Source organism: Protopterus annectens, chromosome 13.part0 (genome assembly GCF_019279795.1).
Source record: "Protopterus annectens isolate FY-2018-M chromosome 13.part0, PAN1.0, whole genome shotgun sequence".
In the NCBI taxonomy this organism is placed as follows: domain Eukaryota; kingdom Metazoa; phylum Chordata; order Ceratodontiformes; family Protopteridae; genus Protopterus; species Protopterus annectens.
In genome coordinates, this window is record NC_056747.1 from 645,704,530 (window position 1) to 645,721,669 (window position 17,140).

The 17,140-nt window shown below is 35.9% G+C and overlaps 1 protein-coding gene across 2 annotated transcripts in view; it reads right to left on the reverse strand.

Moving 5' to 3' along the window:
* Positions 1-3,190: 3,190 nt before the first annotated feature.
* The window catches only part of SHPK (sedoheptulokinase), a 525,836-nt gene continuing 511,886 nt past the window's right edge, over positions 3,191-17,140 (reverse strand). For both annotated transcript variants that reach the window (XM_044054329.1, XM_044054330.1), the window contains exon 8: positions 3,191-4,936. In XM_044054329.1, coding sequence (XP_043910264.1) covers positions 4,542-4,936 — 395 coding nt within the window. In that variant the 3' untranslated portion in view covers positions 3,191-4,541. The remainder of the gene's footprint in view (positions 4,937-17,140) is intronic.

The following is a 17,140-nucleotide window of genomic DNA, read 5'->3' on the forward strand; positions in this document are numbered from 1 at the left end:
TACTTTTGTGACTCTTCTCAGTTCCCCTTAGAAGCAGCAGTTACAGCTTTACTATGAAATAAGGGGGTCATGTACCATACCCAAAACCCTTGGTCAACATTGTACTATTTACATACTCTTTCAAATATATGAATCCCGGGGGGGGTCACTTTCTTCTTCTATCCCCTTGTCCGCACATTAATTGGCAGGTGTGTTTTTGTGGCTCCCAGTTGCCAGCCCAGCCTAACCTTCCACAGAAGGCACACCACACACACACCACAGGGGGGCCAATTTAGGAGTGTCCAATCACCCTGCAGCTGCATGTGGGATGGGGGAGGAGGAAAGCACGAGGAAACCCACCCACCCAAGGAGGACATGCAGATGGACACGACAGAAGGCACCCCAGCCGAGGATCGAACCGAACTCTTGCTGTTGTGAGCGGGCAATGCTAACACTGCTGCACCATGGTACGCCCCTTTTCAAATATATGAATAAAATTACCAAAATTATCACCCTTTGTAAATTCAAATATATGAATAAAACTATCAAAATTATCGCTCTCTGTAAATTATGGAAAAAATTTACTAACCTTTAATGCTTCTGGTGTTTGGTTATTCCCTTCCCCATTACCTCCATGATCCTGGTGAAAAGTCAGCATTTCCATCTCATGTTGATGCTGCTTCTCATTTTCTTTGGACTTCAAATGCCGCAGTCTCTCATTTTTTTCAGATTCTAAATGCTACAGTCTCTCTTCTGATTCTAATTCCAAACATTTGGCCTCCAGTTCAAGTCTCTAACTCCAGATGGATTTTTAAGTCCTCTGAGGAAAAGGTCAACTGCCCTGTTTCTGAGGGCTGCAAATTCCAATTACCATACTAGTTACACTCCTGTTTTCTGGTCTGAGCTGTGACTAAGGCTGAAATCATTTCCTCTTTAGGCAGATTGGCATACACCAGTCATTTGGCTTCACACACCTTGGCCAACTGTTTTTTTGTCAGCTTGCCATAATCCTCTGCGGACATCTTTGCCTGTTTTCCCTGACTAAACTAAACTAACAAATAAATATGTTGTGAAATGAAACTCTGAATATTTCTCTTGTGGTTGCTAAGAGGACACACCTTTAGTGACAACTGCCTACAGGCTATAGAAGTTTAATTAATATCCACACCACTGCTCACCAATATGTGATGTCCCCACCCTGGAAGAGTAATCTTGGAGCCTGAATCCTCACCACTGACACTGGAGAGGGATGCTCACTTGGAATAAAAATGGAGACACTCAGTATTTTCCGGATGCAGATGTCTCTGCATCAGGCACAATTTCCCTTACACATGGAACACAGTCAGCCCATCTTTTATATCTGCCTCTCTCCAGGGCCCCAATAAGGCTCCCCACTAGCACAGGTATAGGGTTAAGTCCTCAGATGTGTGTCCAAGCCAAGTACTCCAGCACCAACTCTGTGAAACCTTTGTTTCCTGTTCTTGCTCCAAGTAGCTGACACACACCAAGATTTGATTTTCATGTGCGCACACACACACACACACACACACACACACACACAGGAAAGACTGGCACAGATTTACCCGCTGTGCCCCTTCTGCCCAGACTATGATGTAGTTATTACTGCTACCAGACATTACAAAGCCAGCTACCCAAGGCTCTTGCAAGGGTACTCAATTATACTGAGTGGAATTAATACTAATACAAATGGTAATGTTGACTAAACAGCCAGGCTTCAGGAGTGGCCACAGTATCACAGATAGACAGAAGTACTCTCAAAGGTTATGATATTCTCTAAAGGATCAGCCATATATATTTAATAATTTTAATAATAAATAATAAAACAACAGGAAAATCTGAAATATCTATTTACAATAAACACCAGAGTTTCAATCACAGGAAACATTAAAAATAACACAGCTGGAAATATTCACACAGTTACAGAAAAACAATACTTAACTATTCTCACTATGTTTTCCTGATTTATCTAGAGAATTACTGTTCCTACTTACTTCATACAGCAAGGCAAGATGAAGTAGGTGCAGGATCCTTGTATGTCAGGTTCCAAGAAACAAACCACCCTCAGACTTCTGTCTCACCTAATATTAAAATATTATTTCTGTACAGAATGACATCACATACATCTGATTACCTGACTTCTAGTTGCTATGCAACCCCCCCCGATTGCTAGAAACTGCCAGGATTTAGCACCTGTTTGTCAATAATACATGCACAACAGCTTTGCTCAGAGCTACTATAGTCTCTGTAAGTCATAAAACAATTACAAACTTCTACTCCTCCTACAGAGACTAACAAACTATGCAGATAGTGTCTCTGGTTTCATTCAAAACAGTGAGATAACATTGTTATGGCCTAGCCACAGTAATTTAATTTCTTACCATTTCTCAAAGTTAGGTAGAGCTAAGCTTACCATCTTCTCTTCCAGTATCCTTTGTAAACACATATATATTTAATTCAGTTACAATCCAGTCAGGACCCACTGTTGGTATATTTTTAACATAAGCAACTTTACAAATCCATTTTCAACACAAGCATCTGTACTAACCAGTTTGACATTCAAATAACATATAATTCTTTACTAAATTCCAGCTAGCTGTGCTGGCATATGTTACACATCCACTACCCTACTTCTTCTGCCATAGCTGGCAATACCTCACATTGTCACAATATTGTAAATATGTTAAATTAATAACATTTTCTTAAAAAAGAAAAAGAAGGTTGTTACTAGCTGTGTCAAATGCTGACAAGAAATCAAGGAGGACCAAAATCTAAATAATAAACTTCTCCAGCTCTCTCCTCTTCAACTCTCACATTTAGCCTGCAGATATTCACTACTAATACTGAGAAGGTCAAACAGATTCACAGGCACATGTTTTAATTCTGTAACGAATATGCTTAACCCTTAAAAGCAGGCATCTCAATGTTGCAGCTAATTCTGTAACCAGCATGCTTAACCCTTAAAAGCAGACATCTCAATGCTGCAGCTTTAGTACTGGATATTTTTAGCTGCATGTTTCTCTCTTCATAATACACAGTAATGATTTACTGTCACTGTGCTAGAAATACAGAGAAGCAAAAATGTAGTAAATAAAAATGTGTGTGCGTGTGTGTGTATGTGCGATATACAGTGACCAAATATTTTCCATATGAACATTTCCATATGAAGAAAAATGTTGAATATACACCCCAATATGTGAAATGCTATTTTATGAAGTAATTTGCAGTCAAGTTACAAACAACAGTTATAAAGCAAGCCATATTTATAGTATTCCCTATTTCATCACTCACTGCAAACTACTATATACACCTCTGGTGTAGAGAAGCAGAATTTAACTGGAAATCTGATTCACTTTGCCCAACAGCAATGTACTTCAAAGACAATGTTATATAGCACTGCACAACCATATAAGCAAGAAACTGGAACAATGATAAACAGAGAGACCATGTAACCATCTAACTTATTTTTATCACTTAATATCAACAACATTAAATATTCATTAAATCACTAACCATTCAAATGTAAAAAAAAATATTAAGTGGATAAAAGATGCATCAGCTGGGTAGTTGTGCATTAAGTTTCTTCGCACTTTACTCAAGGGTCCATTACAAAGTTACTGGTCAGCTTTGCAGATTACAATTTTTACCAAATTCTTTAAGTACAACACATTTTCAATAGACAGTAAATGAACCATCAGCTTCTCGGTGATGCTCTTGAACCGATCAAGTGTAGCATGCAGAATAATGCATACCACACTAAATGAAGCATTTAAGTAGTAGCAGTATTCAGTCTCAAATCAGTGCAAGTGACAGAATGAGAAGAGCATATATTAATACACATTTTCACTTGTTGTAGAAGGAACTAATTATATGGTTTACAAATTCTGCCAGGTCTTTTTTGGTTAACTTAATGCAAGTGAAATGTGCACTAAAAGTAAGCCATATACATCAGACATTTAGTACATGAAGCCTGTGGGTTCTGCAAAGTCTCAATTAACTATCCATGGCTGAGAGTTCAGTACCCACTTCTCTACCTAACTTCAGATATACAAACATTATCCTTTAACATGTACAGCTGATATAACCAAGGAAGCACTACAGCTGTACTGATCTGCATCTGAAACAAACCACCAGTAATTTTAATTTGTTCTACCTACATGACTACCATTTTGATGACAAACTGTAAAATGTGGAATGTAAATTCAGGCATAATCAAGTCTAAAAAAAATCAAAAAATGATTACAAAGTAAGCAAAGTGCATAGACAAAGATTCTTCACAGTCTACTATAATTTAGCTGTCTGAAGTACACAGTAGTATCAAGCAAAAGTAAAGTTTATACTTCACTGGTATACAAAATGACAAAAGGTGAAGTTTTACTTTTTCCCTAATTAGAACTGTGCAAATAACATAATACAGCAGTTCATATCTGAGAACAATCAATGGTAAGATACCAACAGAAATTCAAATCAGTTATGCACTGTGGAATGTTAAGGAGAAAAGTGCCTTTCTGGAATTGTATGAAATTGTGAAGCAGCACTGAAGTTTACCAGTCACAAAGCATTACCATAGCTGCTCCCACAGCAGAGTCCACATTCTTTCCATAGGCAACAGGAAGTGTGTAGAGTCTTTCAAATTCTTGCTTCAGCACCTCATTCCTAGACAGAGCACTTCCACTACCCATAATCCTTTTCACACCAGATTTTATTAGATGTTGGCATGGTAACATGCAATGCAGATTCTGAATAATACCTTGGCATAAAGCCCTGATCACATGACCCAGTGAAAGGTTCGACACAGATATATTGCTCACTGATGCCAGCTGATTAGGTGCATGTCTTTCACCTAGAAGAGTTGGCTGTATTAAGAGCTCGGTATTACCTTTATTTAAGGCAGACTGAATCATTTGGTCATACACAGTGGAGTCGCATACCTCAAGACCTAAAAGAAAATAACATTTAAAAATCAACTTTAACTTTCATACTAAGGATAGAAATGTACCAATAGTTTGCCAGTGTATTTATACTGTCATTATTAAACTACAAAATTGTATTGTATTTGTTTTGAGGAATATCTGAGTGAGACACACTAGCAGTGCCTAGCTCTGCATTACTGGAGACATTTCATATGTCTAAAAAGGAATTACTGTTCAAGTAGAATAAATATATTTTACAACAAATTAATGAAATAAACCAACCACAGTCAATGCACTGAGCTCCAAAATATGGTGCAAATAGTCTGGTTCCACTATTCAAAAAGGAAATGAGTAAATGACTAAATAAACACACACTGAATTTTTTTTTTTATATATTTCAGCTGACAAGGACAACATAAGTATACTGCCATGTTCCACATAAACAACTACTTAACTATGTGAGTAATGAGGATTCACTTTGTTGAGGCTTTTATGGATAAAGTGTAAAATGAAAATCTAAATGGTAAAACATACTCTAGCTATGGTGAGTTTCTCAGATTCACACTTTCCTAGTATGATCACTGCAGAAGGACTGTGTTTTTTTTTAATCCTCAGTAATAATATTCATGTCCATTCTGTCAATTACATTTTGAATTAAACATGTAAAATGAAAGGTAAAGCAAAGGCTGCAGTTTGGCAGAGTCAAAATTTGGACTGTGTACCATGTTGAATGGGCGTGCCCTTCGTTGAAGGATGGGCTGGCAACTCGACACCATAAAAAACAACTGGCAATCATTAGCGGACCGGAGTTCCGCTGTGGTGACCCCTAACTGGGAAAAGCTGAAAGACAAACAACAACAACCTTGGCAAACTGTGACATAAGACCATTTTACAAACTATCTAAATATCTTGTCTTTAATAATTAATATTTGTGTGATTTTTTTTTTTGCTCCCGTGTCTACCAACCCTCAAGCCTTTTTCCAGCTGTACACTGTCCATTTTTTCCCCTTACTGGGGAATTTTGCCCAGGATCAGAAAGACAGCTGTGCAAAGAGGGAGGGCAGCCAAAAGAGTGCTTTATACTTGTCAGTATCTCAGCAACAAAGGCATTTGCAATGGCCTAATCTACCCTTGGACAGGGGAAAATGCAAACCACATGACCATGAGACCCACAATGTCCTTCCTGCATGCTTCTGCACACCCCTTTTCATCAAAAGGGAAGAAAAACAAGCTTTTATTTAAATTCTGCTTAAATATTTCAAGTTGCATTTATACTGATCTGTGTGATGATACTTTTCGTACTTCTCTGTCTACGGATTAACCAAAAAAGTTATATGTTTGCATATTTTAGTTTGTTCTGGGATCTTAGTCTTGTAGCATCATTTGCAGCTGTGTGAAGATTGTGTTTCACTGCAAGATTTTAGCATTGTTTATGGGTCTATATCAGAACATCGAAATTTTAAAACTTCGATTGTTCTAATATTGACCACTTTTAATCAAATGCTAAAAATAGCAAAGCTTTAGAACACCACTCTGTCGCGTCGCTATTTTCAGCGCTGTGGTGGAGATTTACGGGTCGGGTTCAGATAAGTGTGGGATTGTGTGGTTGTTAGGATTAGAGCACAGGTTAGGTGAGTTAGGGTTAGGGCGCGGGTTAGGTGAATTAGGTTTAGGGGCAGGTTAGGTGAGTGTGCGATAGTGACGAACCTTAGGGTTAGGGTTTGGGTTAAGGTAAGTGGATAGATAGTAGTGTATGTATAGTTTAGTGTAGGGTTAGTTGTAGGATTATAGGTGTATGTGTGTGTATTGATGTTTTTTAGGTGTGCTTGTGTTGTGTGTATGTGTTTCGGAATAGCGAATTTTTTTCCCAAGGAAAAAATTTGCTGTTCTGAATGTTCAATATTATGTGGTTTAGATATTTTAGGTTCGATGAAATAGCATTCGCTATTTTCATCTTTTAATAACGTGATATAAACGCTTGTTTATACCTTAACCTGAACTTCTACTTCCATAAGTAGAATTACAAGTAAAAGATAGCTTTTTGTACTTTGAACCCAGTCTGGGGCCTCAGGCTTGAAGCTTCTTTCACAGTTGTAGCAGGACTGTGATCTACTACCACATTTGAGCCTCATTTAGTTATTTACCTAGCTACTGTTTTTCCCCTGTTCTTTGAGGCTTCCCCAGCTCCCACTGAGCCATTAAGTTAAAAGTTTCTGAAATTCTACCCATAGGACTAGAGGTCAAGTTTGGATTTTTTCCTGAACCACCCTACCCTTCTCTTGCTGTAATTGCAAAAGGCTGTGTCTCTCTGGCTTTCGCCCTGTATAGTAATCTGACTTCCAAAGTCCCTCCCTCCCCTCTTTTACTGCTATTGTCTGTTGTGTAACCTATTTAAGGACCTTCCTACCCCTTGTTTTCCATATAGTAATACTAAGTGCCCACCCAGCAAACGGTATTGCACTTGAGTAAACCTCCCGTACTACAAACTGTCTTCTGCTCATTTTCTCAGAGCTCCCATTTGCTTAGCACCCTTGCCACACTCTAAGGAGATAATGAGTTAAGTAACAGATTTATTTTACTGTTCTGCACTTCAGTTAACAGTTTAGAGTACTACTTTATTTTTGTTTTATTTGATCATTTTGCATTTAAATAATTTTAAAGATCCCTCACACTTGAAATTGCCTTGTCAAGGTAAGTTGTTCTGTTGTAGCATTACACTTACAAGCAATCTTTCTTAATGTTATTATGCCAAGAGGTTAGCAGTGCCCTATATAGGCACAAATGCCCAGAAAGTAAATTTATCTATAAAACTTCCCTTAGAAATGAAACTATGAATAACAAGTAATAACTGATACTAGTAATGCGAAGAACAAACTTAAGTATTCTATGTTTTATAGCAATAATGTTAATTAGATTCCCAACATTATATGTAAACAATGGGGAATATTACCAACCAACAATAGAATAAAAGAAATAGTAGGTGAACATCCAACCTTCAGGTATAAGAATAAGTCTATAAAATGAATGGTTTGTCAGCAGAGAGAGTACCTATCAATTAATATGATTTCAGAGCCAAGAATAACCAAATCTTGTGGGGAATGTAACTACTGTCAGGTTATTGATAGTAGTAGAGAATTCATACACCACATCACAATGAAATATTACAAATTTAATGCACCAGCAAATTGTAACACTTGTAATATCATCTGTTTAGTGCACTGCACTGGATGTAGATAATTTTACATCAGTAAAACTAATAGGTGGTTTAGAGACAGAATTCGTGAACATCTTTATAATATCAGGATCTCCAACAATAACAATGAATTAGCTAAGGACATTATGATGACCACGTAGCGGCATAAGTTTAAATTTTTAGTCAGAGAATGTGATTCTTAGTCAGAGACTAGGAGATATACGCAATAAAATAGAGCTTAACAAAACTAAACGGATTATTAGGTTTTAGGCAGATGGAATTAAATGTCTCAATGGTTTCATTCCCTTAAAACCTGTATTAAAAGCTAGGAAATTATTTAGGTGATTTATCTAGTTTTTGAAGTAGTTTTAGGTTTTAATTCATCATCTTTACTTGTTACAGTCATTATATATTACAAGTAATCTGGGTCTTTTACTTTTGGGATGTCCCACCCTGTTTGTTGATGTACCACTGCAAAGTGGTATTGTCTGTGAACCAACTCAGCGTGGCTGGTAGAAGATGATGTCTGGAAATTTGTAGGCCAATATCAAGGCTCTCATCTCCTTGATATTGATGTGCTCTTTTAGTTGGGTGCAAGTACATACATTCCTCACTCTCCATTCTCCCAAGTTTGCTCCCCACCCTGTGTATGAAGCATCTGTGAAGAGGTCGTGATTGGGTGGCAGGGGTTGTAGGGGTAAGGCCTGGGTTGGTCTGAATCTGGACTAATCATCAATTCAGTTCTCTGGAAAGAAGTGGTAACATGGGGTCCATGTACTCCAGGGGGTGCAAATGTTGTTTCCAGGTTGTTCTCAAGTACCACTGAAACTTCCTCATGTGAAGCTTTGCCAGGGATACCATGGGTATGGTGGATGCCATGAACCCCTGGAGTCTGAGAAATTCCCTGGCAGACAGAGGTTTAAGGGGTAATAACTCTCTGAAATAAGAAGCGCGTGTCACGATTTTTTCTGGGGAACACAAGTCATCATTTTTGTCTGTTAGGATGCGGCATCTCAGGAACACACGCGTCTATGAGGGTACCAAGGATGACCTTTAGAGATCTATGGTGAACCCCAGACTTCTCAAGAGGGAGATAGTGAAATTCAGGTGTTGTGGGAGCATTGGAGCATTCGGGGCCTGAATGAGAAGGGAAAAGGCTGGATTATCTAGTTTTTGAAGTAGTTTTAGGTTTTAATTCATCATCTTTACTTGTTACAGTCATTATATATTACAAGTAATCTGGGTCTTTTACTTTTGGGATGTTTTACAGTCAATACATTTAAGTTCCAGTCTGTATCAATCCGTTATAACTGGTAAGCCCTATACAACATGTCTTTATTTCTATTTCTTAACATTTGATATGGCATTTTATTTGTTTCTATATCACTAGTGGTAGACTAGAAGCTACTTAAGAGGTTTAATAGCACTGTGAGATATCTTTAGTGTTCACTTTTGTATCTTTCATTTTTGGATTACATATTATAGTATGCTGTGCACTTCCATGCTAGGTAGAATAGGTAGGGTAGTTTATTCTTTTTGTTTGTGTTAGGTTTTTATGAACAGCATTTGCTAGGTTTTCACAGATAAATTTGAATAACTCTAAACACATCCGAGTTCATTGGATGTGTTTTAATTAGTAGGTTTACATCTAATTATATTAGTCATTTAATTTACATATATATTTTATATATATTTTCCGATGATTGTTTTGATATTTGTCAGCACAGTTGTATGAATCAAGGTGTCTTGCTAGTTTTGGAACCTCCCTGTGTTTTGGACTGCCACGAGCATGGCATTTGGGACTGACCAGATTATCTGTTGAGCTTATCCGAGTTCCAATACATTTTCAAAAAACACAACAGAGACTCATGACTTAGTCACTCACAAGAAAAAGGGGTGTACTACAAGACTTTCGGCTTTTCCCGGTTTGGGGTCGCCACAGCGGAACTCCAGTCCACTCATGATTGGCAGTAGATTTTTATGGTGCCGAGTTGCCAGCCCAACCTTTAAAGAAGGCACGTTCATTCACGCTCGCACCTACCTGCATATCTTTAACATCACTCGACCGCATGGAGGACACGCAGACTCCACACAAAAGGCGCTCCAGCTGAGAATCGAATAGGAGAACCTCTTGCTGTGCGGCGACAACGCTAACCGCTGCAGCAAAGGGGTGTACTACAGAATGTATTTATTTTAATCATTCAAGTTGCACATTTCATAAATAACTACAGTGTTTTTATGTAATAAGTTATGTTTAGATTTTCCATGTAGTACGTCAGATAAGTGTGTTGATTTATTGTATTAGATTTGCAGTGTTTTGCAATTTATGTTACCATAGAGACAGATGCACTGACATCACTGAGGATTTTCCAGGAGTTCGCAACAAATGTCTTAAAAAATATGTATTGTAGTATGGTAAAATGGTTGGATTTTGGTACATGATACAGCAAAGAAGAAATAAAATGCAAGTTATAGTAATTTGGTATTACACTGAGTCAGTTAGAGAAAAAACTTATGCAAAATATTCAGCAGTAGTATGGATACGAACGTTCTGAAGATGTTTGTAGATACAACGTTTTCAAACATCTTTGTTATATATGTTATAAGTTATGAAAGGTTTTAAATCATCGTGTATTTTAAAGAATGTTTAAAGAATGGTTAATTAGTTAATAGTGAGGTATAAGGACTGCTTAATTGATTGCTTGTTTTTACTGTTTTTTTTTTGGTGAATGTATATAATCAATTAAAAATTTGTGAGTTGTTTTTTTTTGGTCTGAAGAAGCTGGGGTTTAACCCGTGAAAGTGCTTACCGCTTTATTAAATGTTATACATTTTTACTCTGGCTGTATTTCAGTTTGCTTACATTACTTTAGTTATAGCTTTTTTGTGGACGTTTGTAAGTGAACCATTTATCCTAGCTGCTGGTGTTATTTTGTTTAATGCTTATTTTATCATGTTACATCAGCCTTGGAGCATGGCAGAGGGTTCTGTTGATTTAGAACTGGACTGCAACCCATTGAATAATTACTTGGAAGGTATTGTAGACAATGCAGGACGACACAATGTTAAAAATACAGGAGTCATTAGTAGACACTGTTCTAAACAATATAAATGACAGGATGAATTTTTGGCCATGAATGATACTCCGGTATTACGGTATTCATCTGTTGGTTTTAAGTCTACTGAAGTAAATGAACAAGTAGATAAGAATGATTTCAGAGTACAAGCAAATGCACTGGAGGATGAACTTTTTAAGTTAAAATGCTATCAAACACACAGACAACATTTTGAAACCTGTATTCACTTTAAAATTATACCACAAGGGTGAGAGTTCTCAACTTGCAGAGCTAATGTGAAACAGTGGCAGTAATTAGACACAGAAACCGAATTTAATTACATAAAATTTCTTAACAACTTCTTTAAAACAGAAGAGAAGTTGATGCAGGCATTAAACGTCAAGGTAAACTAGATGATACTTTCCCGGAACACTTTGTAGAAGGAAATTAACAGAGATAATAGACACCGTCACATTGCTTAAACAGAAGTTATTGTATGCAAAAAACAAAAAGATCAAAAGAGATATGGACGATTTTCATAAAGGACATGTTTTTACATGACCAAGAAATAATAATAGACAGGAACAAAAAGTGAGAGAAAATGTACATACAGTAAATACAGCCATTACTAATCACAACATCAATGACACAGATCCAGTGGCTATGAATTAACTTTCTAGTAGTTTGTCTATAGATGGTAAGCCATCTATTACAAATCTCTCTAAATGTTCAGGAGAATCAGTGAACAGCAGAGATGGTCTGAAGGTCCAGTCAGACATCAGTAGGAAAACCATGCCACCTAGACCTAATACATCACTAGAACAGGTTTTTGTCAAACTTTCTTAACCCATCAATCGAAGAGAGTTGAAACAAAACAGTCATTCCAGGAGTTGAGAAAGAACCAAGAGGAAATTACCATCAGGGAATGGACAGTATCAGACTATCAAGAAAATGTGGAAGTCAGCAGAGACTCATTAGTTTGGAATACTCCCAATAAAACATTGCCTGCAGAAGCTACAGCTATATTAGAAAAAGGACTTTCATATATTCCATCACAATCAGCTGATTTGACAGACACTATTATCAATTTAAATATGTTCCTCAGAAATGTTATGTTGAAATTAAATTATCAAACACAGACTACAGAAGCAGTCAATATTTATAAGAAACCTAGTACTATTATACCTACAGCATATCCATTAATAGAAACCTTTAATAAAATGTGATCTAATGAGGTTTATGACACCTTGCATAAAAGGTAATACTTATAATGTTTATTATAACAAAAGAAGAGAGAAAAACATTAATAGAGTTACAAAATGATTATACTAGTACTATAAAACAAGTGGATAAAGGGGGTCCTACTGTAATTATGGACAATGAGTTTTATAATACAACTATGGAAGACATGCCTATAGATCATACTACATATTCTTCCATTCAGTTAAAGGATGTACAAAGTATGAAGTTAAAAGTAGATAGGCTCCTACATGAGTTATTATATAGTGGGGATATCACTGTCAATTTATACGAACACTTTAAGGTTGAATATCCACTTGTACCTATTATACAAGGCATCCCTAGGGTACATAAAAATCCCTTGCTACCTCCATTTAGACTCATAGTAGCAGGAACTTGTTGGTTAACTGAACTTTTTTCAATATATTTAGAAAAACATCTTTGTTCTATAGCAGATAAGAACTCTTATATTATTGAAGACACCCAACAGTTTTTAAGTTTATATATGTTTACTAATGCATTAAATGGTAACCAAGAATGCCTATTAGTCACCATGGATGTCCGTTCCTTGTTTATAGTCATTCCCAATAAAACAGGTATAGAATCTATTAAAGAATATCCGAGTCTCTACAGTGATAATAATAAGTTTATATGGTTATTATGTACATTTATAGATATTGTCCTTAATGTGTTTGTGTTCAAGCGTGACTATTGGGCACGTCTTTTGCAAACAGCTACACCAGTTTAGTTATGGCGATATGGGAGTATAAATATGTATTCCATGTAGATAGATATGGAATACATATCCCATTTTACCACTGGTTTGTAGATAACATCTTTTTAATATGGACGGTAATATCAACAAACTAGATGAGTTCACATATTATATACAGACCACCACCAATTATTTGAAATTTGAAGTTAAATAATCGAAAACTAAGATAGAATTCTGCTTGAATGTTTTAGTAATAAAGGCCATTCATGGTGAAATTAAGACAACAACATATCATAAGCCATGTTACCGTATCACATTGTTACACAGTATGAGTACGCAGCCCAGATATATCTTTAAGAATATCATTAAAGGACAAGGCATTAGAGCATCTAAATTAAATGTTGATAATAGCAAGTTCATGGATGAGCTCTAGAACCTGATCAAAATTTTGTGGCTAGAAGGGATCATCAGTCAGAAGTTAAAGGAACTCTAGGTGAAGTAGCTCCACTGAGATCAACCAAAGGTAAACCTTATTTTTCAGAGAGTTCATATGAACAACATGGGATAACTGATAATTGTAATGTGAAGAACAAACTAAGGCATTCCATGTTTTATAGCAGTAATGTTAATTAGATTACCAGCATTACATGTAAAACCTGGGGAACATTAACAACCAACAATAGAATAAAAGGAATAATAGGTGAACATCCAACCTCCAGGTATAAGAATAAAAAGTCTATAAAATGAATGCTTTGTCAGTAGAGAGGCGGCCTACAAATTAATAAGATTTCAGAGCTAAGAATAATCAAACCTTGTGGGAAATGTAACTACTGTCAAGTTATTGATAGTAGTGGACAATTCATACACCTGGTCACAAGGAAATGTTACAAATTTAACTCACAAGCAAATTGTAATATCATCTATTTGGCTATTGCACTGAATGTAGATAATTTTACATCTGTAAAACTAATATGGTTTAGAGACATAATCCACAAACATCTTTATAGTTTCAGGATCTCCAACAATACTAATGCATTAGCTAAGTACATTATGATGACCATGTACGAGCATAAGTTTAAATTTTTAGTCATAGAAAATGTCATTGTTAGTCAAAGACTAGGGGATATATGCAATAAAACATAACTTAATGAAACTAAATGGATTATTAGGTTGCAGGCAGATGGAATTACAGGGCTCAATGGTTTCACTCCCTTAAAACCTGTATTAAAAGCTAATTTAGGTGATTTATCTAGTTTTTGGCATAGTTTTAGTTCTTCATCTTTACTTGCTACAATCATTTATATTGCATGTGATCTGGGTCTTTTACTTCAGGGATGTATTACAGTCAGTACATTTAAGTTCCAGTCTGTATCAATCCATTATACCTAGCAGGCCCTATATAATGTCTTTCTTTTTTATTGTTAGTATTACATAAGGTATTTTATTTGTTTCTATTTCACTAGTGGTAGATTAGAAGCTACTTAAGAGGTTTAACAGCATTGTGAGATTTCTTTAGTATCCATTTTTAGTATATTTCATTTTTGGATTACATATTGTAGTATGTTGTGCACTTCTGTGCTTGGTAGTATTAGGTAGGGTAGTTTATTGTTTTTTTTGGTTAGGTTTTATGAATAGCATTTGTTAGGTTTTCACAGATACATTTTTATAACTCTAGCACTTCCGAGTTCATTGGACATGTTTTAAGCAGTAGGTTTATATCTAATTATATTAATCATTTAATTTCATTCACATATATTTTTTATATATATTTTCCAATCATTTTTTTATATTTATCAACACAGTTGTACGACTCAAGGTGTCTCGGTATATTTGGAATCTCCCTGTGTTTTGGACTGCCCCGAACATATTTGGGATTGAGCAGATTATCTGTTGAGCTTTTCCGAGTTCTGATACATTTTCAAAAAACACAATAGAGACTCATGACTTAGTCACTCAGAAGAAAAAGGGGCCTACCACAGAACACATGCATTTATTTTAAACATTCAAGTTGCACATTTCATAAATAACTGCAGTGTTTTTTATCTGTTTAATAAGTTAATTTTAGATTTCACATGTAGTATGTCAGATAAGTGTGTTGATTTATTGTATTAGATCTTCAGTGTTTTGTTATTTATGTTACAACAGGGGCAGCTGCACAGACGTCATTGAGGATTTCCAGGAGTGTGCAACAAACATTTGAAAAAAATTGTATTATATCATGTTAAAATGGTTGGATTTTGTTACAATGATGATACATCAAAGATGACAAAAAATGTGAATTATAGTAATTTAGTATTACACTGAGTCAGTTAGAGAGAAGGCTTATGCAACATATTCAGCAGTAGTATGGATACGAACGTTCTGCAGACGTTCGTAGATACGTTTTTAAACATCTTTCTTTGTTATATATAAAAGTTATAATTTAAGTTATGAAAGGTTTTAAATCATTGTATATTTTAAAGAATGTTTAAGGAATGGTTAAATTAGTTAATAGCGAGATATATGGACTACTTAACTGATTACTTGTTTTTATTGGTTGTTTTTTTTTTTTTGGATGAACGTATATAATCAATTAAAAATTTGTGAGTTATTTTTTTGGTCTGAATAAGATGGGGGTTAACCTGCAAAAGTGCTTACCACTTTATTAAAACATTATACATTTTTACTCTGTCTGTGTTTTGGTTCGCTTACATTATTTTAGTTATAGATTTATTTTACTGTTCTGCAGTTCAGTTAACTGTTTAAAGTGCTACTGCTTTATTTCTGCTTTATTTGTTGATTTTGTATTTAAATCATTTTAAAGGTCCCCAATACTTGAAATTACATTGTCAATGTAGTTTAAGTTGTTTTGTTGTAGCATTACACTCACAAGCAAACTTTTTTAGTGTTATTATGTCAAGAGGTTAACAGTGCTTTCTACAGACACAAATGTCCAGAAAGTAAATTTATCTACAAAATTTCCCTTAGAAATGAAACCTGTAACTTAGTGTGGCTAAATAAAGCCAATGTGGAGAGACAAGCTTAGAGCTAGAGATTGCACATTAAACAACACTACTATCAGATCTTAGCACAATTTAACCTAGTCTAATGCCAAACCCCAGAGACCAGCCAAGGGCTCTGTATAGCCCAGTCCACGACCTACAGTAGCCCACCGACATATAGATCCAGACAGCATGAATATGCAATTTCCAAATGTCTCCATAGCCAATTTGGTAGATATGGGCATTCTGAGACAATGTAGCAATTGTCTCTTTTTCACAGACAACCACTTAATCCTTAAAAAAACAAACACTGTATGCAAGAGATGCATATACACAATTTCATTGGAGACAAAAATCTGGTATACATACCAGGTTGTCAAGAACACGCACACTATATCCATCATACATAGTATCCACCACACATACACCAATTCACTCTACTGAGACAGGGTTTAAATCTGCAGAAAGTTCTCTGGCACTGCAAGGTTCCAGTGTCATCCACACATTTAAATCACTGGCTGCACAAACATGGACAAAAGGTGGAGGACTCTCAATCTATATTAGCAACAAGCATAACTCTAATTTGGTTAAACAGGATGATGCCCTGGAATTTATCCGTATGCAAATCATCATAGACAAAGTTCAATACCATATCATAGCAAACTCAGATCACCCTCTATATCCCTAGAATCCCATAGCTTGTACCCAAGGCTAATGGAGATGCTCACCATTAAACTAAATATCCTATTCATGGGAGACTTTAACTACCCTTTTATACAGTGGGAAACATACGTGCCTCATATTCACAGGCATAATGATTCCTGGATTTTATTAACACAAATACCCTTGACCAGGTAGTGCACATACCTACAAGAGGTTTAAATATACTGGACCTGGTACTCACCAGTAAGGGAGAGCACTGCACCCCCACCCCCAACTGTGACATTCTCACTGGTCGGACAACAAAGCTGTCTCCTTAAGAAAAAAAAAAACTGTCTCCTTTGAAATAAAAATCAACTTGGCAACCCCAGAAAACTCTATTAACA